Here is a 26,284-nt window from a genome sequence, read left to right on the forward strand (position 1 = left end):
ACTCTATGTCCAATCGATGAGTAGATCCTGTTAGCATAATCCCAAAACTGTATTTCAAATCTGACCACAGTTCTCAATTTCCATTTCTACAAACCTAGTACAAGTAACTAACATGTTTCTCCTGGACTATAATAACCTTTTACCTGGCCTTTCTACCTTCTCCTTTCCTGTCCACTTCTCCATAAAGCAGCCAAAATTAGCTTTCAACATTCTAAAACAGGTCTTTTTACATTCCTATAATGTTTACCTTTACAACTTAAATAAAATGCCACCTTCTTGTCATGACTTCTGGCTTGTCTCATTGCATCATTCCATATTCCAGCCACTGGCCTTCTTTCTGCCCTTCAACCAAGCTTGCTATCATCTCAGAGACTTTGAATTTGTTATGCCCTCAGCTTGAAACATTCTTTCACAGGCCTTCACAGATTGCTGCCTTCTCAACATTCTTATCTTCTCATGTTGCCTTCTCAGAGACCCTCTCTGGCCATTCTGTCTTACCCATCAACCAAGTCAGTCACTCTCTATTATATTACTCTGATTATCCTCATCACAGCACTTACTAGCACTTGAAATTTGCATTGTTAACATCTTTAATGACTGTTTCCACTCATGAGAGTCAGAGGGAGGGTGATAACTTCCCCCGCGGCACTTAGAACAATGCTGGCACCAAAACAATGTTTATGGACTGGCTGCCATTTTCTTCATTCTGGTCATGGGAGAAAGAGTCAGTGGAAACATATTACTTTCTTTCTTTCTTTTTTTTTTTTTTTTTTTTGAGATGGAGCCCACTCTGTCACCAGGCTGGAGTGCAGTGGTGCAATCTCAGCTCACTGCAACCTCCAGCTCCCGGGTTCAAGCGATTCTCCTGCCTCAGCCTCCCAAGTAGCTAGGACTACAGGCATGCGCCACCAAGTCCAGCTAAGTATTGTATTTTTAGTGGAGATGGAGTTTCACCATGTTGGTCAGGATGGTCTCAATCTCTTGACCTTGTGATCTGCCCACCTCAGCCTCCTAAAGTGCTAGGATTATAGGCGTGAGCTACCCCGCCCAGCCCTTGCTGTCCCTTTCTTAGAATCTTAGAAGGACCATGCTAAGTAGAAGGGATAGCTCAAACAAGGACATTCGGCAAGGAAAGCAAACTGAGAAGTCTGGGTAGAACCATAAACAATATGTAAGACATGTAGGCAATTAGGCTGACAAAGTAGGCTGGGAGCAAACAGAAACGTTCTTTGTTCTTAACTAAACACATCCCAAAAAACTCTTGTTGTGGGCATGGCATTTTTTCCTAGCTTTAGTCCTCTCTAGACTTAGGCTCTGGTGACCCAATTCTTACATATTGTTAGCTGGATAAGATCTGATGCTCTACTGAGCTATCATTGCAGTTTCAATGTTTTTCTTAACAACTTTATTGAGATATAACACAATTCAATGGTTTCATAACATATTCACAGTTACATAACCATCAAAAAATTCTTCAATTGTTTTGTTTTAAAATTAACCACAATTTTAAACCATTTTCATCACCCCAAAAGTAAACCCCATGCCCATCAGCACTCACTCTCCCATTTGTCCCCAATCCTCTCTACTCCTGGAAACCACTATTTTACTTTTTGTCTCCATACATTTGCCTCTCCAGACATTTCATATAAATGAGATCAATATAAACATATATGAACATATATATTATATATACATATGTAAAATACATATACATGTATTATATATACATATTATATATGTGAACATCTATATATTATATATACATATATAAAATATATGTGAACATATATTATATATACATATGTAATATATATATGTGAACATATATATATTATATATACATATATAAAATATATATGTGAACATATATATATTATATATACATATATAAAATATATATGTATGGTCTTTTAAAATAGCCTCTTTTACCTAGCATAATGCTTTCAAAGTTAATTCGTGCTGTGGCATTTATCAGTACTTTATTCTTTTTGTAACTGAATAATATTCCATTATATAAATATACCATTGGTTTATCCATTCATCAGCTGAGGAAGGACTGTTTTTTAGATCTTATCTCTATCTTCTAATCAGAATGGCAAATATTTAAAATTTTTGTTATTAATGCCCATGACTGCTCAGCTGCCTTCCCTTTTATAATTGTGAGCAAAGGGTTTCAAACTTATCTTTTCTCTAAGTAATTTAAAATTTACATCTTTAAAATCTAAGGCACATTTCTCCAACTACCCAAAGTTCCCTGTCATTATCCTCTTCCCAAACAGGTAGGAATTCCAGAATAAAACTTCCTCCCAAACAGATAAATCAAGAATTAAATGCTATGCTTTCAGCAAAATAAAACATTTCTAGAAGGCTAAAAGACTTCTGCAATGGCTAGATCTTCCTTCTGACAGTTCTGGGATCTGCATCCACATACTTACTTTGCACTTATTTTAAATCACTTGTCATGTAACCATTAAGTTACTGGGGATAGACCAAAGAAAATCAATAACTAAGTTTTCTCTCGACTTTTCACTATGATTCCATCTTTACATTAAATTACCATATATGTGTATACAGCGTATCTTCCATAATATTTTTTTAAGATTTTATTTTTGAACTTTGAATATGGAATCACATACTAATGCTTCTTTTCTAGGCACAAGTCTCACTGCAACAAATCTTGTCAATTTTTACATAATCCTAATTACTTCAGTGTATTAAAATATAAATTACCTTTATTCCTATATGCAATGCTAGGGAGGGAAAGAATATCCCAAATCCATATTGTGAAATCTCATCCTTAACTGTGCTGTCTTTTCCTCTATCATTCATTTCCCCTTCACAAAGCTCTCTCCACTTCAGTCAAGATCACTTCCTCAAGCACACTCCTGTCTCAGCATCTTGATCATCTCTTCAAGCACATTCCTGTCTCTGCACCTTGGCTCACACAGATACTCTTCTTAAAATCCACTCTTCCTTGATCTGCCATTCCTTCAAGGTCTATCTCAATTGCCACATCAAAGCACTTAATCCAGTTCTGGGCACACACTGCAAATAGAAATAAAGTATTTGGAGCTAAGCTTCAGTTTCAAACCAAGGTCTGCAATTTACTACCTGACCAATGGGAATTGTCTCAGCCTTGCTGAGTCTTGTTTCCTTATCCGCAAAGCAGGCAAAATATTTCATACTGTAGGCTTCTTAGAAACAGTAAATGAAAAAAAAAGAAAGATTAAATGAAACTAACTGGAAACTGCCAAAGATAGTTATCAGCAGACAAGATTTAATATGTGTTAATACATTTTTCTCCACAAAGCCTTATTTGACAACCCAAATCAAGTGATCATTCTGTTCTAACTCACAAGTAGTTATTCAGATCTATCTTAAAAAACTAGATGGCCAACTTCTCAGATTGTTCAGCTACTTACTACCCCTATTCAATGTGATCTTTCAAAAGATTTAACTCTGTGTTGCTTACATGTTTATTTAAGCCTATTTAATGTTGTGAATAGTATTTCTACTTACGTTTTATCAAAGCAAGAAGCAATCACCAGTCAAGACCGTGAAAAGAGAAAGAGACAAAGAAAGGTTGTTCCCTTACCTTGTGAGTTATCCATTCTCGTCCATACTGATATACATTGTTAGCTGCAGAATTCAGGGCTCTTTGGACTACCTGAGCTTCAGGAAGCCAACTAATGTAAAAGAAAGAAAGAAAAAAAAGGAAAAAAGTACACTCTCTGTGTAGTGTGCCAATGCTTTGAACTTGATATACTTAATCCGTAACAGATTAAGTATATCAATACACAAGATACCAAAGTATCATGAGCAGGACTTCCAGGTTTAATGGGCCTAACCCTCTAACATTCAGGATGTCCTTTCAGTCTTTCCTTAGCTTTTATTTTATTTATTTTATTTTTTGAGATGGAGTTTTGCTCTTGTTGCCCAGGCTGGAGTGCAATGGCGTGATACAGCTCACTGCAACCTCCACCTCCCGGGTTCAAGTGATTCTCCTGCCTCAGCCTCCCAAGTAGCTGGGATTATAGGCGTGCACCATCACACCTGGCTAATTTTGTATTTTTAGTAGAGATGGGTTTTCACCATGTTCGTCAGGCTGGTCTCGAACTCCTGACCTCAAGTGATCCACCTGCCTCGGCCTCACAAAATGCTGAGATTACAGTTGTGAGCCACCGTACCCGGCCTCAGCCTTTCCTACGCTTTTAGACTCACTTTCCCCACAAACTCCCTTTCATTCTACTCACATGTCCTAAGCTATCTGCCTTACTCGGCATCAAAGAAAGTGGTTCTGGCGGACTGGGATATTCGGCAATCTGGAACAGGGTTCTCAAAGTGTGGTTCACAGACCAGCAGCATCAGAACTTTTTGGAAACCTGTTAGAAATTAAAAACCTGAGGCCCAAACCCAGATCTACTGAAAAAGGAACACTGAACTGGGACCCATTGATCTATACCTTAAAAATCCCTGCAGGTGATGCTGATGCATGCTACAGTTTGAGAATCACTGATCTAAGGAAGTGAAGAAATCAGAAAGAATGCAGGAAATGAAGAAGGTGAATCATTATCCTCGACTTGGTTATCTGCTAAAGATCTTTTAAAAGACAGAATTCCTGAACAGAGTTCCAACTATGCAAGGAACTACAGTCCACAAGCTTTACTTGTGCAGTGAGAGGTGATCTCCTCATTCTCCTGTTGACTAAGCAGGCTGCACCATATACGTTAATCAAGAACCCTTTACACAACCCTAATGTTTTCCACAAGAGAAAATATGTTCATGTATTCTCTAAACTGTTCCTTATATATACACTAGCGATGTTGACATTCTCAAATGTAACAGTCCTCATTTCAACTATTCTGGAGTGAAGCTGAAAGGTGAAGGCAAGCAGAAGCTAGTCATTTACTTTCCTGAGGCCCAAAAATGACACATCCTACAAGTCTAACATAAAAGAGTCAATTAGGTAAAGTCAAAAGTTAACTCACAGCAGCTTTAAGTAAGTGCTGTGTATGAGAAAGATGGTCATAAAGAGGAAGTCAGTTGCCACTGACAGCCACAAAGTCCTGGTGCCTAGGAAAGAGGTCTTTAACCAGAAAAAATAAGGGCTCTTTTAAATAAATTAAAAAGTAGACCATCCAATCAGTAGTGGTTTCAATCTTAAGTATTAGCCAGTTTGTCCCAAACTCCAAATAAAGTATCTGTGAAACTTTTTGGCATATTCCTCAGTCCATTCAAATGTTTCTCAGCACGGCCAGCATACTGGCTTATGCCTCTAATACCAGCACTTTGGGAGGCCAAGACGGGCAGATCACTTGAGGCCAGGAGTTCAAGACCAGACTGGCTAACATGGCAAAACCCAGTCTCTCCTAAAAAATACAAAAATTAGCCGGGCATGGTTGCACAGAACTGTAGTCTACTCAGAGGCTGAGACACAAGAATCACTTGAGCCCAGGAGGCAGAGGTTGCAATGAGCCAAGATCATGCCACTGCTCTCCAGCCTGGGCAAAAATGCAAGACTCTATTTCAAAAAAAAAATTTTCTCAGCAAGACAAAATTTCAAACTTTTAGAGACACAAACATATTAATTTACAGTATAAGGATATAAACAGAAAATCTGAATCACTAAACAAAAATGTGATACGGGAGAAATTAATTTAAGTATCTTTTAAATTAATATTTATAAATTCATCAACAATTTGAAAGGATTCCTAAATTTTTTTTTTTTTTTTTTTTTGGAGAGAGAGTCTCACTCTGTTGCCAGGCGCCATACACAGGGGCCAGTGAGACATTTTCCCAGGCCCAACAGACATTTGTGAATCATTAAGGATCTATCCAGATACCTCTATGAATCTTAACACTTTTTTTGAGACAAAGCCTCGCTCTGTCACCCAGGCTGGAATGCAATGGTGGGATCTCAGCTCACTGCAACCTCTGCCTCCCGGGTTCAAGCGATTCTCCTGCCTCAGCCTCCTGAGTAGTTGGAACTAAAGGCGCACACCACCACACCCAGCTAATGTTTGTATTTTTAGTAGAGACGGGGTTTCACCATGTTGGCCAGGATGGTCTTGATCTCTGGACCTCGTGATCCGCCCTCCTCGGTCTCCCAAAGTATTTTTAATTATGGTAATTGAAAATACCTTATATGGTACCTACCTTATAATGGATATTATATTGATATATTGGTATTATACTGATATTATATATTATATTGATAACACTATCCTATAGTGTTATTCAAAAGTGTGGAGATGGGCTGGGTTCAGTGGCTAACGCCTATAATCCCACCACTTTGGGAAGCTGAGAGGGGCGGATCACCTGAAGTCAGGAGTTAGAGACCAGCCTGGCCAACATGGTGAAATCCCATTTCTACTAAAAATTTTAAAAATTAGCTGGGTATAGTGACACACACCATAGTCCCAGCTACTCAGGAGGCTGAGGCAGGACAATCGCTTGGACCCAGGAGGCAGAGGTTACAGTGAGCAGAGATCATGCCACTGCATTCCAGCCTAGGTGGCAGAGTGAGACTCCGTCTCAAAAAAGTGTTAAGATTCATAGAGGTATCTGGACAGATCCTTAATGATTCACAAATGTCTACTGGGTCTGGGAAAATGTCTTACTAGCCACTGTGAAAACACTTTCTCAATGTACTAATGCAGGTATCTGGATAGATCCTTAATGACTCACAAATGTCTACTGGGTCTGGGAAAATGTCTTACTGGCCACTGTGAAAATACTTTCTCATGTACTCACACAGGTTTCCTAAGAGCAACAAATGAGAGGAGCTGTTATGGGGACAAGATAGAAGCACTGGCTCAGTCCGAGCCTCCCTCAGGAGGCATGGGGCCAGAAACATGACAGCCACCTTAGCTGGGCTATACTCTTGCCTTACACCCCTACAGCCCCTGAACTGAGTTCTGCCCTCGGAGATTTACTGCCTCGCCTATCACTAACCCCTACTTACCCAAGAAGGATCCCACAGCAGAAACCAATGCCCTACAGGTTAGACTGCTCTGCTCTCACCTTCCTGGGTAAAGGTTAATCTCTATCACCTATGGCCTACCGAGAGAACAACCCTGATTAAAAACAACTTAGTTTAGCCTACTGGGTTTCTCCCAAGCAAAGGGATAAGTGTATCTGAGAACCCGTTCAGTGCCATCTCCTAATGAGGGTCCTGAGATGCATGAATCAACAGGCTTGAAACAAGTTAGGGAAAAGCAGAAAATGAGCTCCAGACTAACAGAAATTCTGAAGACAAGAATCAGGCCGAAGCAGGTGGATCACGAGGTCAGGAGTTCAAGACCAGCCTGGCCAACATGGTGAAACCCCATCTCTACTAAAAATACAAAAATTAGCTGGGCATAGTGATGGGCGCCTGTAGTCCCAGCTACTTGGGAGGCTGAGGCAGGAGAATCGCTTGAACTGGGGAGGCGGAGGTTGCACTGAGCCGAGATCCTGCCACTGCACTGTAACCTGGCTGGGCAATAGATTGAGATTCCATCTCAAAAAAAAAACCCAAAAAACTAATCAGTTCTCTATATCTATAAATGAGGTCTTCAACCTCATTTTCTTTAGAGCGCCACTAAGATGATCCTAATCTGTCTAATTTACCCACCAGCTCACAGGGCACACCCAGCAGAAGTCAAGGGACTACACAGGCCATATAAAACATACACCAAGTTGGAAGAAAATACATCTGGACTTATTCTTAACTATATCTTCTCTACTGGGGTATCTACATGAATCCCCACAAGGTCAACTGCCCTCCTCCCGACAGAATCTACTGAGAACTAAGAGTTACAGGAAACCACTCATGCCCACCCCTACTATTTCTAATTCCATCCCCACCTATCTGCTGCAAAATAATCAGATCTTCCATGAATCACCAACTCTAAGCAGCTTTAAAAAACCTTCCTATAGGGGACTGAGACAAGTGGATCACTTGAGGTTAGGAGTTCAAGACCAGCCTAGCCAACATGGTAAAAGCCTGTCTCTTACTAAAAACACAAAAATTAGCCGGGCATGGTGGTGTGTACATGCCTGTAATTCCAGCTACTTGGGAGGCACGAGAATCACTTGAACCTAGGAGGCGAAGGTTACAGTGAGCCAAGATCACACCACTGCACTTCAGCCTGGACTCTGTCTCAAAAAAAAAAAAAAACAAAAACAAAAAACCTTCCTAAATGTAGCATTACTCAGCAATAAAAAGGAACAAACTTGATATATAAAACATCTTGGATGAGCTTCAAAAGAATTATGCTAAGCAATAAAAAGCTAATCTCAAAAGGCTGCATACTCCATGACTGGATTTACCTATCATTCTCAAAATGATTTTATAGATATAGAGAACTGATTAGTTTTTTGGGCTTTTTTTTTTTTTTTTGAGATGGAGTCTCAATCTGTTGCCCAGGTTAGAGTACAGTGGCAGGATCTCAGCTCACTGCAACCTCCACCTCCCCAGTTCAAGCGATTCTCCTGCCTCAGCCTCCCAAGTAGCTGGGACTACAGGCGCCCGTCACTATGCCCAGCTAATTTTTGTACTTTTAGTAGAGATGGGGTTTCACCATGTTGGCCAGGCTGAACTCCTGACCTCGTGATCCACCTGCTTCGGCCTCCCAAAGTGTTGGGATTACAGGCATGAGCCACCACGCCCAGCTACTTCAAAATTTCAGACAAAAGACAAAAAAACCTTTTTTCTACTACCTGATCTGGGGCTGCTCAGATCTGTGTGCCTTGGATACAGTTGCAGAGAGAATGTACTACTATTCAAAAGCACTACAGAGGGCTCTTCATTTACTTCCAGTATAGAAGAATGACCCAAAGAAAGGGAGCCCTTTGGATGTGAAGGCTGAGGCTGAGCCCTAGAGGACAACATTTGGAAGGTCTTTCATCCCATGAAAGGCTCTATCCACTTGCCTGGATCCCAGATGGCTCCTTCCTAAAATCCCATACCTGATACATGTTGGTTTCTTTTTCCCATTCTCCTTTCAAAATGTATTATATCCAAAGAGCCAGAGAACAGAAGACCTCACGTCTTAATTCAAAGATATATGGCCCCTAATTTCCTGCCTTCTCCACTACATTGAACTCACAGTATTTACATCCATACCCATTCTGGCCTGCTTTCCCCAGTTGTTCCATTTGTGCCATAGTTTCATCTCATGCTTCATCCTCAGAGAAATGCACTAAGAATTACCTCTCTCTCCTAATATTTACCACCCCTTCCACTCTACCAGTTCTTTCCCTAGAGCATATAAACAAGGCTTCCCCATCTTAAAAAATTAAACATAATGTTCTATATGTCCTTCCCAGCTACATTTCATAGGCAAACTTGGGAAAGAGCAGTCTATACCTGCTTTCTCTACTTCCTCATTCCCAGTGATTTCTCAACACACTGCAATCTAATGGGCTTCCGCTACTCCAATTAAATGAACTGCTCTTGCAGTTGCTGAATCCAATTTCACTCTTACAAATTTCTGCAGCAATTTGACATTGCTGACCACTACTTTCTCAAAATGTTCTCTTCCCTTGGTTTTCCTCTTACCTCTCTCATAGTCCATTCTCATTTTCCTTTGTCAACCTATTGCTTTTTGCTCACCCTTAAAGGCTCAAGATACCCACAGGGCATACCTTCAGGCATCTTCTCCATACCTTATATACATTCTTTATGCTGATGTTTGCCAGAACTCTAGATCCAACCAAGACCTCTCATCTGATTCCCTGACTTACACAGCAACTGCCCCTTCTTTAACTTCGTAGTTAAAAAATACCCATATATACATAGCTAACAGCCTACTAAATGCCTCCACTTACCACACGTACCTCAAACTCAACAGGTAAACAGGTCAATTAGTTTCCCTACCAAATGTGCTCTTCCATTTCCTGTCACAGTGAATCCACCATCACCCACTAATTTCCAAACCTAGAAACATGAGTTATGCTAGATTTCTTCCTCCTATATCCAGTTAATCACCAACTAACCCCTTAAGACCTTATAAATGTCCCTCCTGTTCACCTCCACTGAAACTGTCTATAGTTCAGGGCTTTGTCACTCCTCATCCAGTTTACTCTAGAAGCTTTTAATTTGTCTCAAAGGCTCAGATATTGTATACCTTCAATCTTTCTCCACAAAGCAGATGAAAAGCCTGTTCTAGAATGAAATCTCATGATTCTATTTCTCTTCTTACATCCTTAATCAAGATAATAAGCACATCTGTTACTCCCCAAAATGTCCCTGCACCTCTATGTATGTCCTCCCTAGAGCTCCAGCCCAATCCACAGGCAACTATTAATCTTACCGTCACTACAGATTAGTTTGTATTTCCTAGAACTTTAAATAAATGAAATTGTACCATTTGGGCTATTTTTTGCCTGAAATTTTTTCACTTAGCATACTTTTTTATTTTTGACACAGTCTTATTCCATCTCCCAGGCTAGAGTGCAGTGGCACAATCGTGGCTCACTGCCTCCGTCTTATGGGTTCAAGCAATTCTAGGGCCTCAGCCTCCCAAGTAGCTGGGATTACAGATGTGTGCTACCTCACCTGGTTCATTTTTGTATTTTTATTAGGGATGGGATTTCACCACGTTGGCCAAGCTGGTCTCAAACTCCTGACCTCAGGTAATCTGCCCACCTTGGCCTCCCGAAGTGCTGGGATTATAGGCATAAGCCACCATGCCTGGGCAGCATACTTATTTTGAGAGTCATTCAAGTTGGTACATGTATCATTAGTCCATTTTTTAAATCCTATGTAATACTACACTGCATACATATACCACAATTTTTATTTCAAAAGAAATATGCTTCTTTTAAGAAGATTCAAATAGGCCAGGCACAGTGGCTCACACCCATAATCCCAGCACTTTGGGAAGCTGAAGAGGGAAGATCACTTGAGCCCAGAAGTTCAAGACTAGCCTAGGCAACATGGTGAAACACCAACAAAAAATATAAAAATCAGCCAAGTATAGTGGCTCATGCCTGTAGTCCCAGTTACTCAGGAGACTGAGGTGGGAGGATTGACTGAGCTCAGGAGATCAAGCTTGCAGTGAGACATGAGTGTGCCACTGTACTCCCACCTATGTGACAGAGCGAGATCCTGTCTCAAGAAAAAAAAAAATTCAAATATTATTCTAAATCAAATTCAAGTAATGTCCTAGGCAGTCTGTATATAAAAGAATAAAGTAGAGGCAAAGGAAAAAAATCAAGCTAAATCTCAACTTATAAGCCTAAAGCTGGCAGAGTATTTCCTGACTTACGACTGCCTTGAGGTTTATAAAAATCAGGTCATACAATGTGTCATTGAGTTCAGTTAGACGGATAGCACGGCTCTGCTAAATATTACCCACAAAAACTTAAAATTCTTCCAAAAGTCAAATTAAACACATACACAGAGATCCTCTAAAACAGAAGTTGGCAAACTTTTTCTATAAAGGACCAGAGAGTAAATATTTTAGGCTCTGCAGAACATATAACCTCTGCCACAGCTACTCATTCTGTTTTTTCTTGAAACCTCAAAACAGCCAGAGAAACTATGTAAATGAGTAGACATAGGTATGTTCCAATAAAACTTTTATACAAAAGGATATGGCGAAATTTGGCCCTGAGCCATAGTTCACCTATCTTTCCTCAAAAATAATACAATACGGGAATATGTCAAGAATCACAAAGTTGGGCATGGTGGTGCACACCTGTAGTCCCAGCTAATTGGTAAGCTGAAGCCGGAGAACTGCCTGAGCTCACGAGTTCAAGATCAGCCTGGACAACATGGTGAGACCTCATTTCTTAAAGTTAAATAAATAAATAAATTTTAAAATTTTATATAAAGTTGAGGAGTTACAGTTTCCACATTATAGTGGAAACTTTCCTTCAGTTGATCAGAGGCAGTGGTTATGACTCTGCCACTGGGGGATTATTATCTCAAGTTCCTTAACCTTTGATCTTCTTTCTTCAAGTGTGAAATAGGGATAATCTCTTCAATCTGTCTCACACAGTCACTGTTAGGAACAAATGACGTAAGACAGGCGAACGTGCTTTGTAAATTATAAACATGTTGTAAACCTCAATTATAAAACATAAGGTTTCATTTACCATAAATTGTACCTAAAATCCTGGGCATTTTCCTCCCACCCTATGTATTACATGACACTCTTCTGCACAAATGACAATATTTATCAAAGCTCTGGCAAACCCCATCTTTTATCTTCCAATGCAGCTGGATCAAGGAAGGTCATTTCATGCAAACAGATGCTGAAAATAGGTCATCCTTCTCTCTTTTTCAAAACAACATTCTTACTTTGCCCACTCAGGGTGATTTGCTAGAGTTTCATTAATCAAATTACTTGTGACTTCAATCATGTGTACACTCTCTTGATGTACCTGTATTATGGATAAAGAGAGAAAAGAATCTCAGTAAAAAATAAACCCAATTTAACATTTATTTTTCTACTCTATTATTAGAACAATGCTTTAAGAGCCAAATAAATATACATCTTTAATTAATTTAGAAGCATGCACTACAAAGTTACTATACATTATATCTAATGTTGTGCACTATGGGAAATACAAAGTACATGCTAGCTCCCTGTTCAACAAATTACTTTAGAAAAAAACACATAAATATGTTCGAATACTTAACACATATATCTATATACATTTCATTTGCATGAATCTATTGTGTACATGTGTTTGTGTATCTATGTAAATAATACCAGCACTTTATGAGCTAATAGGATCATCAATCAGTGTGAGACAAACAGGCAAATAAGCAACTAAGGTTTTTTGTTTTTTCTAGACCAAGTCTCGCTCTGTCACCCAGGCTGGCTGGAGCACAGTGGCACTATCTCAGTTCCCTGCAACCTCCACCTCCCAGGTTCAAGCAATTCTTGTGCCTCAGCTTCCTGAGAAGCTGGGATTGCAGGCGCACACCACCACACCTAATTTTCTATTTGTAGCAGAAACGGGGTTTCACCAGATTGGCCGTGAACTCCTGACCTCAAGCTATGTGCCCACCTCAGCTTCCTAAAGTGCTGGGATTACACGTGTGAGCCACCACACCTGGCCACAACTAAGTAAGGTTTCTGAGTAAAAAAAGCCAACAGAAGCTGCACCTCTGAATTTACCTTGCCCAATAACCAATAAAATGAGGGGGATAAAATCGTAATAAACCAATTGAAAAAAATTTTTTTTACCCAGGACATCCAAACAAGGAAAGAAACATAGTATGATATAATTTGGAACACAGCCATTAGGTAAAGAAACAAAACATTCTGGAGCACAACAGAGAGGCCTAACAGCTCACTCCTAAACTGACTCCATTCCAGGGGCCACACAGGTGAGCTGACAAATAGATTACAATAACAGGGAGAAAAGAAGCCACAGCCTTATCTTTTTCTGATGCCTGAGGAAAAGAAAGTGTAATGGGAGAGAAAAGATAAATCAGAGGAAAGAGATCAAAGTCCCCCACCCATGTGCACCCCCTATCTCCGTCCCTTCTGCAGTGAAAGTTCCACAGTAGGCAAGAATTGAGTGAGGGAGTATAAAGACTGAAGCTATTTTTCCACGGGTATGGGTATGGGTATGGATATAGATATGAGATTAACCAAGAAGCAAAATCACTAGGGTAAGTCACATACGAACCCAGAACAGAACAGAGTCTAGATATCCCAACAAAGATACACAGCCACCTAAGCCATCAAGTGGTACCACTTCCATTTCTGTCAGGCCCCAGAAAAGTAGGGAGAACACAAAATACAAACTGCAGCAAGAAGGGGAAAACAAACTGATTTCAAACACAACGGGGAGATAATCAACTCAGATGCAGTGCCTGAAAAAAAAGTCAGATTGAATAAGGCCTGACACTTTCTTTTGAGGACTTAGGCTTGTATTTTGTGGGATACAGAAAACGAGAGGGCTGTAAGCTAAGGGACATAATCTTACTTAGATGTTTAAAGTAGGTTTGGACACTGTGTTGAAATAAGGCTAAGGAACAATTCAAGAGAGAACGGGGATAGTTTTGAGCAGGGCAGTAGCAGTAGCAAAAAAGTGACTGGATTCAGGACCTATTTTACATTAACTGATCGCTGGAGGTTAAACCGATTTTACATTCTCGAAATGAACCTCACAAATTTTTCTTTTTACATACTGCAAGATTTAATCTATTAATGTTTTGTTAAGGATTTTTGTGTTTCTTTATAAGGGATATTGGTCTGGAGTTTCCCTTCTGTGAATGCCTTTGACTTTGGTATCTGGGCAATACTAGCCTCATAAAATGAGTTGGCAAGTGTCACTTCTTCCTTTGCTAACTGAACAACATTGTCTAGAACTGGCAGTATTTCTTATTATACGTTTGATAAAATTCATCAGTAAAATCATCTGGGCCCGAATGCTTCTTGGTAGGAAGATTTTCAAAAGCTAATTCAATTTCTTGTCCTAATAATGGGCTACAATTTTTCTATTTCTTCTTGAGTCTGTTCCATTTCTTCTCTACAAGGAATTTCTCTATTTAATGTTGTTATCAAACTTGTTGGCATAAAGTTGTTCACAATATTCCCTTGTTATCAAGATCAGTGAGATATGTAGAGATGTCTCTTTTGTACTTGATATTGGTAATTTGCATTTTCTTTCCTTTATTCTTGATCAGTCTGGCTAAAAATTTGTCAATTTTATCAATGTTTTTCAAAGAACCAGCATTTGAGTTATTCATATTTTTACTATTGTTTCTCTATTTCAAATTTCATTGATTTGCACTTGATCTTTATTATTTCTAAATATTTGGACATTTCCTAGATTTCTGTTACTTCTGTGTGTCAGGAAATGCTCCTTTTTTTTGTTTTTTGTTTTGACTCAGCAATCTCGCTGTCACCCATCCTGGAGTGCAGTGGCACAATCACAGCTCAACGAAGCCTCCACCTCCCAGGCTCAAACGATCTTCCCACCTTAGCATTGTAAGTAGCTGGGACTACAGGCATACACTACAATACCCAGCTAATTTTTTATATTGTTTTTGTAGAGACAGGGTCTCCTTATGGTCTCAAACTCCTGGGCTCAAGCAATCCTCCTGCCTCAGCCTCCCAAAATGCTGAGATTACAAAAGTGAGCCAACACACATTGCCTCAGTATGTTTTTAGTATTTTTGAAATAACAGTTTTTTTTTAAACATGGGATAAGACAGGGTTTCACTATATTGTCTAGACTGGTCTTGAACTTACAGCCTAAGTGATCCTCCTGCCTCATCTTGCCGTGTAGCTGAGGTTACAGGTGTGTACCACTGTGCTTTGCCTAGTATTTCCAAATTTATTGAACATATTGTTTATTCTGCTGAGTATTCCATGTGTTCTTGAAAATAATGTAATTTCTAATTGTTAATTAGGTCAAGTTGACTAACAGCATTTTTTGGTGTTTTTGTTTTTGCTTCTTTTTTTAAAAAAAGACTGAATATGTATATGCAAGGATTACAGCATTTATCAACACTTACTAAATAGACAATTCATTTAAATTATATCAATAATATAGTATTCCTATATATCATCTGAAAAGATAGGGACACAGGCTCTGCATTTTGAAAATCCCACTAGATGATTATGGAACATGAGGCCTAAATAGGCATGAAAATGGATTTCATCTACAGAGTCTTTTTTTTTTTTTAATTCTAGAATGGTTCTTTTTTTTTTTTTTTAATTGCACCTTAGGTTTTGAGGTATATGCGAGGAACATGCAAGACTGCTGCATAGGTACACACATGGCAGCATGATTTGCTGCCTTCCTCCCCCTCACCTATATCTGGCATTTCTCCCCATGCTATCTCTCCCCAACTCCCAACCCACCGCTGTCCCTCCCCTATTTTCCCCCAACAGAACCCAGTGTGTGATGCTCCCCTCCCTGTGTCCATGTGTTCTCACTGTTCAACAACCACCTATGAGTGAGAACATGCAGTATTTCATTTTCTGTTCTTGTGTCAGTTGAGAATGATGTTCTCCAGATTCATCCATGTCCCTACAAAGGACACGAACTCATCATTTTTGATGGCTGCATAATATTCCATGGTGTATATGTGCCACATTTTCCCCATCCAGTCCATCATCGACGGGCATTTGGGTTGGTTCCAGGTCTTTGCTATTGTTAACAGTGCTGCAATGAACATTCGTGTGCATGTGTCCTTATAGTAGAACAATTTATAATCCTTTGGATATATACCCAGTAATGGGATTGCTGGGTCAAATGGAATTCCTATTTCTAGGTCCTTGAGGAATCGCCACACTGTCTTCCAACAATGATTGAACTAATTTACACTCCCACCAACAGTGTAAAAGTGTTCCCATTTCTCCACATCCTCTCCAGCATCTGTTGTCTCCTGATTTTTTAATAATCACCATTTTAATTGGCGTGAGGTGGTTTTGATTGGCCTTTCTCAATGTGGTTTTGATTTGCATTTCTCTAATGACCAGTGATGATGAGCATTTTTTCATGCTTTTTGGCCTCATGTATGTCTTCTTTTGTAAAGTGTCTGTTCATATCCTTCACCCACTTTTGAATGGGCTTTTTTCTTGTATATCTATTTTAGTTCTTTGTAAATTCTGGATATCAGCCCTTTGTCAGATGGGTAGACTGCAAAAATTTTTCCCCATTCTATTGGTTGCTGATTCACCCTAATAACTGTTTCTTTTGCTGTGCAGAAGCTGTGGAGTTTGATTAGGTCCCATTTGTCTATTTTGGCTTTTGTTGCCAATGCTTTTGGGGTTTTGGTCATGAAGTCCTTGCCTACGCCTATGTCCTGAATGCTTTTGCCTAGATTCGCTTCTAGGGTTTTTATGGTGTTAGGTCTTACGTTTAAGTCTTTAATCCATCTGGAGTTAATTTTAGTGTAAGGTGTCAGGAAGGGGTCCAGTTTCTGCTTTCTGCACATGGCTAGCCAGTTTTCCCAACATCATTTATTAAACAGGGAATCCTTTCCCCGTTGCTTGTTTTTGTCAGGTTTGTCAAAGATCGGATGGTTGTAGATATGTTGTGTTGCCTCTGAGGCCTCTGTTCTGGTACCAGTACCATGCTGTTTCGATTACCGTAGCCTTGTAGTATAGTTTGAAGTCTGGTAGTGTGATGCCTCCCACTTTGTTCTTTTTGCTTGAAATTGACTTGGCTATGTGGGCTCTCATTTCTTTCCACATGAAGTTTAATGTGTTTTTTTTTTCCCCGTTCTGTGAAGGTCATTGGTAGCTTGATGGGAATAGCATTGAATCTGTAAATTACTCGGGGCAGTATGGCCCTTTTCACGATATTGATTCTTCCTAACCATGAACATGGAATGTTTCTCCATCTGTGTCCTCTCTTATTTCATTGAGCAGTGGTTTGTAGTTCTCCTTGAAGAGGTCCCTTACGTTCCTTGTTAGTTGTATTCCTAGGTATTTTATTCTCTTTGTAGCAATTGTGAATGGCAGTTCGTTCCTGATGTGGCTCTCTTCAAGTCTGTTATTGGTATACAGGAATGCTTGTGATTTTTGCACATTGATTTTGTATCCTGAGACTTTGCTGAAGTTGGTTATCAGTTTCAGGAAATTTTGGGTTGAGACAATAGGGTCTTCCAGATACACAATCATGTCGTCTGCAAATAGAGACAATCTGACCTCCTCCTTTCCTATTTGAACACCCCTCATTTCCCTTTCTTGCCTGATTGCTCTGGCTAGAACTTCCAGCACCATATTGAAAAGGAGTGGTGAGAGAGGGCATTTCAAAGGAAATGCTTCCAGTTTTTGCCCATTCAGTATGATATTGGCTATTGGTTTGTCATAAATAGCTTTTATTATTTTGAGATACGTTCCGTCAATACCTAGTTTATTGAGGGTTCTTAGCATAAAGGGCTGTTGAATTTTCTCAAAGGCCTTCTCTGCGTCAATTGAGATAATCATGTGGTTTTTGTCTTTGGTTCTGTTTATGTGGTGAATTACGTTTATAGATTTGCGTATGTTGAACCAGCTTTGCATCCCTGGAATGAATCCTACTTGATCATGGTGGGTAAGCTTTCTGATGTGCTGTTGCAATCAGCTTGCCAGTATTTTATTGAAGATTTTTGCATCTATGTTCACCATGGATATTGGCCTGAGGTTTTCTTTTCTTGGTAAGTCTCTGCCGGGTTTTGGTATCAGGATGATGTTGATCTCATAAAATGATTTGGGTTGTTTTTGCTTCTTTTGAGACAAGGTCTTGTTCTGTCACCCAGGCTGGAGTGCAGTGGCACAATCACAACTCACTGCAGCTTCAACCTCCCAGGATCAAGAGATCCTCCCACCTCAGCCTCTCAAAAGTAGCTGGCACCAGGCCCAACTAATTTTTTCTATCCTTTGTACAAATGGGGTTTTGTCATGTTGCCCAGGTTGGTCTTAAACTCCTGAACTCAAGGAATCCACCCACCTCAGCTTCCTAAAGTCCTGGGATTACAGGCATAAGCTACCACACCCAGCAAACTGACAGAATTGTTAAAAGCTTCTAAATATCCTGATTATTTTCTAACTACTTATTCCCTCAATTATTACAAGGAGTGTTGAATCCTGAACTAAAATCACGGATTTGTCTATTTCTCCTTTCAATTCTGAATGTTTGATTTCATGTATTTTAGAACTCCATTATTAGGAGCACATACATTTATAACTGTTACGGCAATATTAACTGTTATCCATATGAAAAGTCCTTCTTTGCCTCTAGTAATATTTCTTTTTGACAATCTATTTTGTCTGATAATAGTCAACTGCACATATTTTCTGTTGTAAGTTTGCAAGTATATGTTTTTTAATATTTCTATTATCAACCTTTATGTGACTTTGAATTTAAAGTGTGTCTCTAACAGATAGCACTTAATTGGCATTTGCTATATCCAGTTTGACAATCTCTGCTTTTTGACTGTTTAATTGTTTCTCATGTAACCTAAGTATTGTCATGATCAGGTTTAGGCCTGCTGTTTTGCTACTTGCTTTCTATTTGTCCCATCTCTACTGTTCCTCTGTTCTTGCTGCACTTCCTTTTGTGTTCAGCAAATTTTAGTTCCCCTAACCCTTAAGCTATTTATTGCCTGCTGTTTAACTTAACTGAATCTTATCTCATCTTTATCATAATATACTTCAAGTTATTTGACTTATATCCACTAAAAAATATTTTAAGAACTTCATACCAGCCCTCCTCTTGGTGCTATGGTTTTATATATACATAGCTCATCTATGTATGTTATAAAGGCAACAAGAGTGTTTCCATTTTTCTTTAAATAGTCACATTTGTTTAAATAAATTAAAAGAAGACAGGGGAAAATATAGCCCACATATTTTCCAAGGGCTTTCATTCCTTTCTTTTGGATCCAGATTATTTCTGGAGTCATTTATCTTTACCCTGAAGGAATTCTGTGGCATTCCATATAAGTGCAGGTCTGCTAACAACAAATTCAGTATTTGTTTATCTAGAAACGTTTTCATTTTGCTTTTACTTTGAAAGAACAGTTTCACTGACTATAAAAATACTGTTTGGGGCCAGGTGTGGTGGCTCATGCCTGTAATCCCAGCACATTGGGAGGGTGAGGCGGGTGGATCATGAGGTCAAGAGATCAAGACCATCCTGGTCAACGTAGTGAAACCCTGTCTCTATTAAAAATACAAAAAATTAGCTGGGCATGGTGGCACATGCCTGTAATCCCAGCTACTCAGGAGGCTGAGGCAGGAAAATTGCCTGAAACCAGAAGGCGGAGGTTGCGGTGAGCCGAGATCACGCCATTGCACTCCAGCCTGGGTAACAAAAGCGAAACTCTGTCTCTAAAAAAAAAAAAGTACTGTTTGACAGAGATTTTCCCCATGACTTTAAATATGTCTCTCCAATGTCTTTCAGTCTTTGCTGTGTATAAGAGAATCAAGTCACTAAGTGTTGTTCCCGTTTGTGATGTTTAATTTTTCTCTTGCTTCCTTTCAGATTTTCTTTTTATCTTTGTCTTTCAGCAGTTTGATGATGATGTATCTAGGTATGGTTCAGTGTTTGTGTATTCTTATTCTACTAAAGTTTGTTGAACTTCTTGGATCTGTTCAAGTTTTGCACCAAACCTGGGAAGTTTTTTAGCAGTATTCCTTCAAATAATTTTTTCTACTTTTTTCTCTTCCTCTTCTCATCTTCTGGGATGCCGACTACATGTCTGCTAGAATGTCTGCTATTGTCCCACAGGCTCTATTGTCTGCTATGCTATTGTCCCTGAGGCTCTGCTCATCTCCAATCGGACCTGACACCAAAAACACAGGCAACAAAGGCAAAAACAGACAAATGGAACTACATTAAACCTAAACACATCTGTGCATCAAAGAATACTTCCTTCAAGAAAAGCTGCAGGTTTTTGCTGCCCATGCAAGAATGCCACCTGTTTTTACCTGTAAAGAAAAAGTACCTGTTTTTACCAGCTACAGTAGCAGCTTTTCATCAACGAATGCTCTCCTAGTTGTTGCCTGCCTGGTCATTTTCTAATGCCTTTAAATGGCGTTTTTAATAATTTTATGCTGTTTTATTCTTGATTTCTGTAGAATGGAATTACCTGACACCCTCACCCTGCTATTATCGCAGGACATATTAGTAAGGTGGAGCCAAAAAGGATTTTCTGACAAACTGGATGTGGATACAAAACAGATGGTAGCCAAAGATGCTCCTGAGGCTTTCCATTTAAGCAAGTAGAAGAATGAAGCTGTCCCTGAAGACTATGAGAAGAACAGACAAGCAAAGAAAGGTCTGGAATTCCGTTTCTGATACGTTACATTTGAGATATCTATTAAACATTCAAGAAGATACTGTCATGGAAGTTTTAGAGAATTACAGATTTATTGGCTGGGAGAATGAATTAGATAACTAATAAGGGTCCCTCAAAAGGTCAGTTTGCATGAATTCTACACCAGAAAGAAATGGTTTGATAACAAAGTAATATTTGTTATCAAAGTTCAGAGAAACAAAAGCTTACTGAAGCAGGCAGATGAACAAAGAAAAAGGACTTAAAAGATAAAACTGAGATGGCCAGGCAAAGGTGCTATGCAAAGGGACAAAGAAGGAAAAGTAGAATAGAAGTGTAGGAGAGAGGAGAAAGGAAAACAAAAGACCATACCAATGAAAGCTTTCTCTAATGAAAGAACTAGAACAGAAGATTGCACAGTAGCATGTTTAGGCAAAATATGACAAAAACAAAACCTCTAAGTAAGTCTGCAGAGTATATGTAAGTTACTATATATAATTAATACCCAAAGAACAGATAGGAGCTATACAGAGACTGAAACAGAAGTACTAGAAGAGGAGGTTTTTAGAAGCAAATGAGAAGACAGTTTGAGGGTGTACTGAAGCTGAGACTAAGAATAGGACTTCCAAGCGGAGATGCCACTTAAGAAATAATGCAATTCTTTAGCACACTGGTTAATTAGATTATCTAACAATTATAGTTACTAACATGTCTCTATGAGACTAAAGGTATAAAAAAAATTGTATCCATGTTTCACATAAGCTTTACCAATTCCAAAGCAACATACCAAAATCTGGGTTGTGGAGTTCAGTACAGTTCAGATAAAATAAAAATTGAAACGTACCATAAACATGGAGGAAAAAAACTTGTAAGACTTAATAACCTTTTAAAAATATAGTGAGAGATATCACTATAAAGATAACATTTTACGTGTGCTTTACAGAATAATTTTCATTGATGAGATTAAAATGAGGAGAGGAAATATAAACTGGAAGGACCTGGGAAGTGAGAAATCAAGGTGCTATGGTATATAACAGCAGAAGAATCAATGATACAAGGAAAGAAGGTGCTAATCAGCGAATTCTGATCTAGTGAAGAGTACTAACTAGATTCGGATTCATGACACCAGATCCTCATTCTCCTATTAAATTTTTTTTTTAAAGTGGGTTGTTCTTCAGTATCTCATTTTTTTTTATTTGTATTTACTCCAGAAGGTTTTGATAATAAAATAAAAATGCATGTAAAAGAGGTCTGAAAAGGAAACACACTAGGCAAATTCATGGCAAAATTAGTAACATACAAATCATAAATGCTTTAGCTATTGTACATACTTGTAAGTCAACATTTTCCATGCTGCGTCTATTAGCATCGTATCCAGACTACGATTCTAACAATTAAAGGTTTATTAATGAGAATAGTAATTGTTATACTCTACCTTTGCAGTCAGGAGCAGGGCTAAAAGAAGAGTTCCTATCACTAACAAAAATATGATGAAAATGCTAATTATTTTATCTAACATCTTCTCCAACCAGATGATCATCTGCATAAAAATGAAAAAGAAAATTACTTATCTTTAAAGTACTTAAAAAATATATACACTTAATTATCATAAAAACAAAACAGGATCTTCAGCATGGCAAAGCAAACTATGGCATAGTAATTAAAGCAATAAAAGCTGTAAGCAACTTTAGAAACTTCACAGTACTCTTCACTGCTGTTGTTATATAGTTTATTACTGTCATAGCTAAGAAAAAGGCAGTCGATTTCAACATAACCTATATCTATGTTTGAATTCTCAAACTGTAGGTTATCTACGTTTTAAATTATAATTTATAACCTGGTAAGTATTCCAAACAAAATATTAACAATCTATTAGCTGACCTAAAATCTCATGAAGCTGTACCATCAGTTTAGGAAATATACATGACTTTAGCAAAAGTATGCCTCTTATAATAAAAGCATGGCCTTAAAAATGCAAATAAAATTGAAGCAAATTAAAGGAAGAGCTGCATTCAAAATATTTTTTCCATTTGATATCATTATAATTACAAAAGCAGTAATTTTAAAAAATCTAATGTTAAGGCAATGATATTTAAGTAACAAATTAAAAATAACGGTTGCCCGAGGAGCGAGGGGTTGCAAGGTGAATGCACAGTCAAGGAAGGGCAAAAAACAGGCTTCAGGTTAATTTGTTTTATTAAGCAGGCAGTCGTTGGTAGATAAATGCATATTCTTTACATCTTTTTATGTTTGAAATGTTTCATAATACATAATAAAATGCTTTTTAAAATCTGAATATTCTACTTGAAGTTTCTATTCTTCTGAAAACATAACCGTTATGAAATGATTATAATTGATACAAATTTAAAAGTCAATGTAGTAGCTGTTCCTTAATCAATAATTAAAATTGTGCTTTCCCTAAATGCTTACATTCTGTCTTGCTATAACTTCCCTTATCTTTCACAACCACAAATAATCCTACATTTTAAACAACTTGTGTTTTCAGAATACATACTTGATTTCTAGAACGCCTGTCATGCAAAGCTACCACCTAACATTTCAAAACTACTTTTAACTAGATGAATAACTGCTGAAACACCGCAGTGCACCCCTCAACCCCAGCATGAACAGTAACATTGCTAAATAAGTTATTCTTAATATAAATCTGATTTATGATTTCCAAATGGTGAATTAAACATCCAAAAATAAAGAATGTTGGTTATAAAAACAACATGACTTCTGCAGCATTTACTTTCAATGTTTATAAGCTTGTGCTCCCCCGCTCCCCTGCCTTATCTGTTTTTCATCAAGGACACTGTCACTAAGAGATGGATGCTAAAGTGAACTCAAAGATAAAAAGTTAATCTTTAATCTTGACAATTACAGCTTCAAACAGAAGAGTTAATTTTCAGTGCATGCTACCAAAGCATCAAAGACAATGCAGAGACTTAAAAAAAAAAAAAAAAAAAAGGAATAACAGGTTTCTAAGATATGGAAGGTCAGATGTCATATTTTGAAGATAAATTCTAAAATCAATGAAACTGAAAACTTTCACAATCAGAAACCAAATGAAAAACTTGAGGCAGCTTACTGAGGAAAGAGCTAGGTTTGTTATCACTCCTCTTATATCTCCAAAATCTAAGTGCTTGGCCCGTGGTAAGCATTCAAGTACTATGCATTTGAATAAGCAAGCATAAATAACTTCAGAGTTAAGACTAGATTTCACAAATTACAATTTCTGAAAATAATGTTGGAGCCTCTATTTCTTTAATCAGAAAAGTCACATCCTGAAATATATTTTTAAATGTAAATAATACTCTATTTAGAAACATGTGAGTATTTTTAACATATAAAACATAGAATATTCAAAAATATATTATGTACATTGACATTGTAATATCAAATTTTTTAGTTTTCAGTTAGGGTAAAATTTTTCTATCACAAGCCATAAAGGTTGAAAAGAATTCAGAGTCACCTAAATAAAAATGTACATCAAAGGGATGACAGTGAAGGTTAAATGTTTCACTGAAATATAAAATCAACAAAATTAAGATGCTCAAAATAAGAAGTTGTTGTTGTTTTCATCACATGTAGCCAGTTAAGTTAGCTGAGAACAGAACAAGAAGGGAAAAGGTAAGAGAGAGGAAAGAGTGGGAAGGAGAAACAGAGACTAAGACTTATTAAAGAATAAAAGAAAACAGAGAAGGTCAAGAGAAAAAAAAATGTGGGCAGGGGGAATTGGTAAACAAAACTAAGGACCAAAAGAGGAAAAAAACCAGAGGATAAAAAACTTGGACAGAGGAAAAGAAGAACCAACTCCTCAAAAGACTGAATAGAACAAGACTCACAGAGAAACAGCATAGAGAAACACAAAGAGAGGAAGCAATAGAGAAGGGGACCAAAGGCCAAAGGTGCTATCTCACCAGGCTGATCCTGTCCCATGTTCTGCTTCAAGCAAAGGAAGCAAAACCACCTGCATTTACATGGAAATTGCACAAAGTCTCTAAATTTCCCCAATATTTCTATGCTGAAAGACTGAGAAGTAACTTTAATGTTTAAGGCTTATTTTTCCAAAAGAGAAAAGAGATGATTTTAAAATGTCAATCTGAATGTTTCAAATGTGAATGAAGGGCATGCATTTTTTAAATTTAGAGATGTCAGTACATTTATAGTTACACCAAAAGACACTCTAAAACTTCTACCGTAACTGGCCTTATTTATCAAGCTATTAAGAAAGTATTCCACTACTGAGTTTTTCTTCTCTTACATTATTCTGGGCCTATAAATTTTCATTTTGCTTTGTTTTTATAAACAAAATTCCACTTGGGTTTTAGTGCAAATAATCAATACTAAAATATAAAACAAGGCCAGGCACAGTGGCTCACACATGCAATCCTATCACTTTGGGAGGCTGAGGAGGGCTGATCACTTGAGCTCAGGAGTTCAAGACCAGCCTGGGAAACACAGCAAAACCCCATCTCTACTAAAAATACAAAAACAACAGCAACAACAACAACAACAAAACAGGCATGGTGGCGCACACCTGTGGTCCCAGCTCCTTGGGAGGCTGAGGTGAGAGGATTGCTTCAGCCTAGGAGGTGGATGTTGTAGGGAGCTAAGACCCCATCACTGCACTCCAGCCTACAATCTGTTTTAAGTTAAAAATAAACATTACAATATGTGGACAGAGCAAGATCCTGTCTGATTTTTTAAAAAGGCAAGAAAAGAAATAAAACAATTAACTCTTTTGAGAAATAGGTTACATTTCAATTAACCATGATGTGTGCTCTCTCACCCTCTCTTTTCTTGAATTGGCTTCCTAATTCACTCCACTTGAAATTTTTACATAACAAAATTACCCAGTGCTGCAATTTTCTGACTTTGAGATGTAATGTAATAAAATAGTTCTCAACTTATGAATGTCCTTTCTTAAAATACACCCACTCAAAATCTCAGAGTTATTCTAACTTTACACCAATGCTTTATTATGTGACATGGAATCATCAAAGAAATGAAAAAAGTTACTTCATCTTAGAGATACTTTAAAACTAACTCAGTGATTCAGTTATGAATTAGGCCCATAAATTAGGTAATCTAATTCATTTAGTCCACCAAAGTTAAATCAAATTGAATCCAATGAATTTAGTTCTCCTTTCCCCCATCTCTTGAAGACAATTTCATTTCAATAAAACACAAATTGGAGAAAAGTGCAAAACCATCTACTTTGATAGCTTGAGCCCAGGAGTTCACAGTTTCAGTGAGCTATTATCGTGCCACTGCACTCCAGCCTGAGCAACAGAGCAAGACTCTGTCTCTAAAAAACAATTAAAACAAATAAAATTTTTTAGAAACCACATTCTTTGATCAAAATTTGAAAACTTGACTTGTATTTGTACATCATTTGCCAGGAATGAACTCACTTGCCCATACTAGTTTTATAAGGAATTGAGATATACACAACCATGTGAGAGTGTGAGGGTGTTTATTTTACACAAGGTTTCTAAGTTCAAAACGTTAGACATTGTCTCCCCTCTCCTCCATTTCAACAGAAAAAAA

The 26,284-nt window shown here is 38.0% G+C and overlaps 1 protein-coding gene across 8 annotated transcripts in view; it reads right to left on the reverse strand.

Annotated features, from left to right (window-relative positions):
- TMEM245 (transmembrane protein 245) overlaps positions 1-26,284 on the reverse strand; it is a 106,683-nt gene that overhangs the window by 46,036 nt on the left and 34,363 nt on the right. For all 8 annotated transcript variants that reach the window (XM_078373992.1, XM_035254173.3, XM_078373991.1 and 5 more), the window contains 3 exons: positions 22,164-22,268; positions 12,293-12,375; positions 3,596-3,686 (listed from right to left, as the gene is read on the reverse strand). In XM_078373992.1, coding sequence (XP_078230118.1) covers positions 3,596-3,686; positions 12,293-12,375; positions 22,164-22,268 — 279 coding nt within the window. The remainder of the gene's footprint in view (positions 1-3,595; positions 3,687-12,292; positions 12,376-22,163; positions 22,269-26,284) is intronic.

Source organism: Callithrix jacchus, chromosome 1 (genome assembly GCF_049354715.1).
Source record: "Callithrix jacchus isolate 240 chromosome 1, calJac240_pri, whole genome shotgun sequence".
Lineage (NCBI taxonomy): Eukaryota > Metazoa > Chordata > Mammalia > Primates > Cebidae > Callithrix > Callithrix jacchus.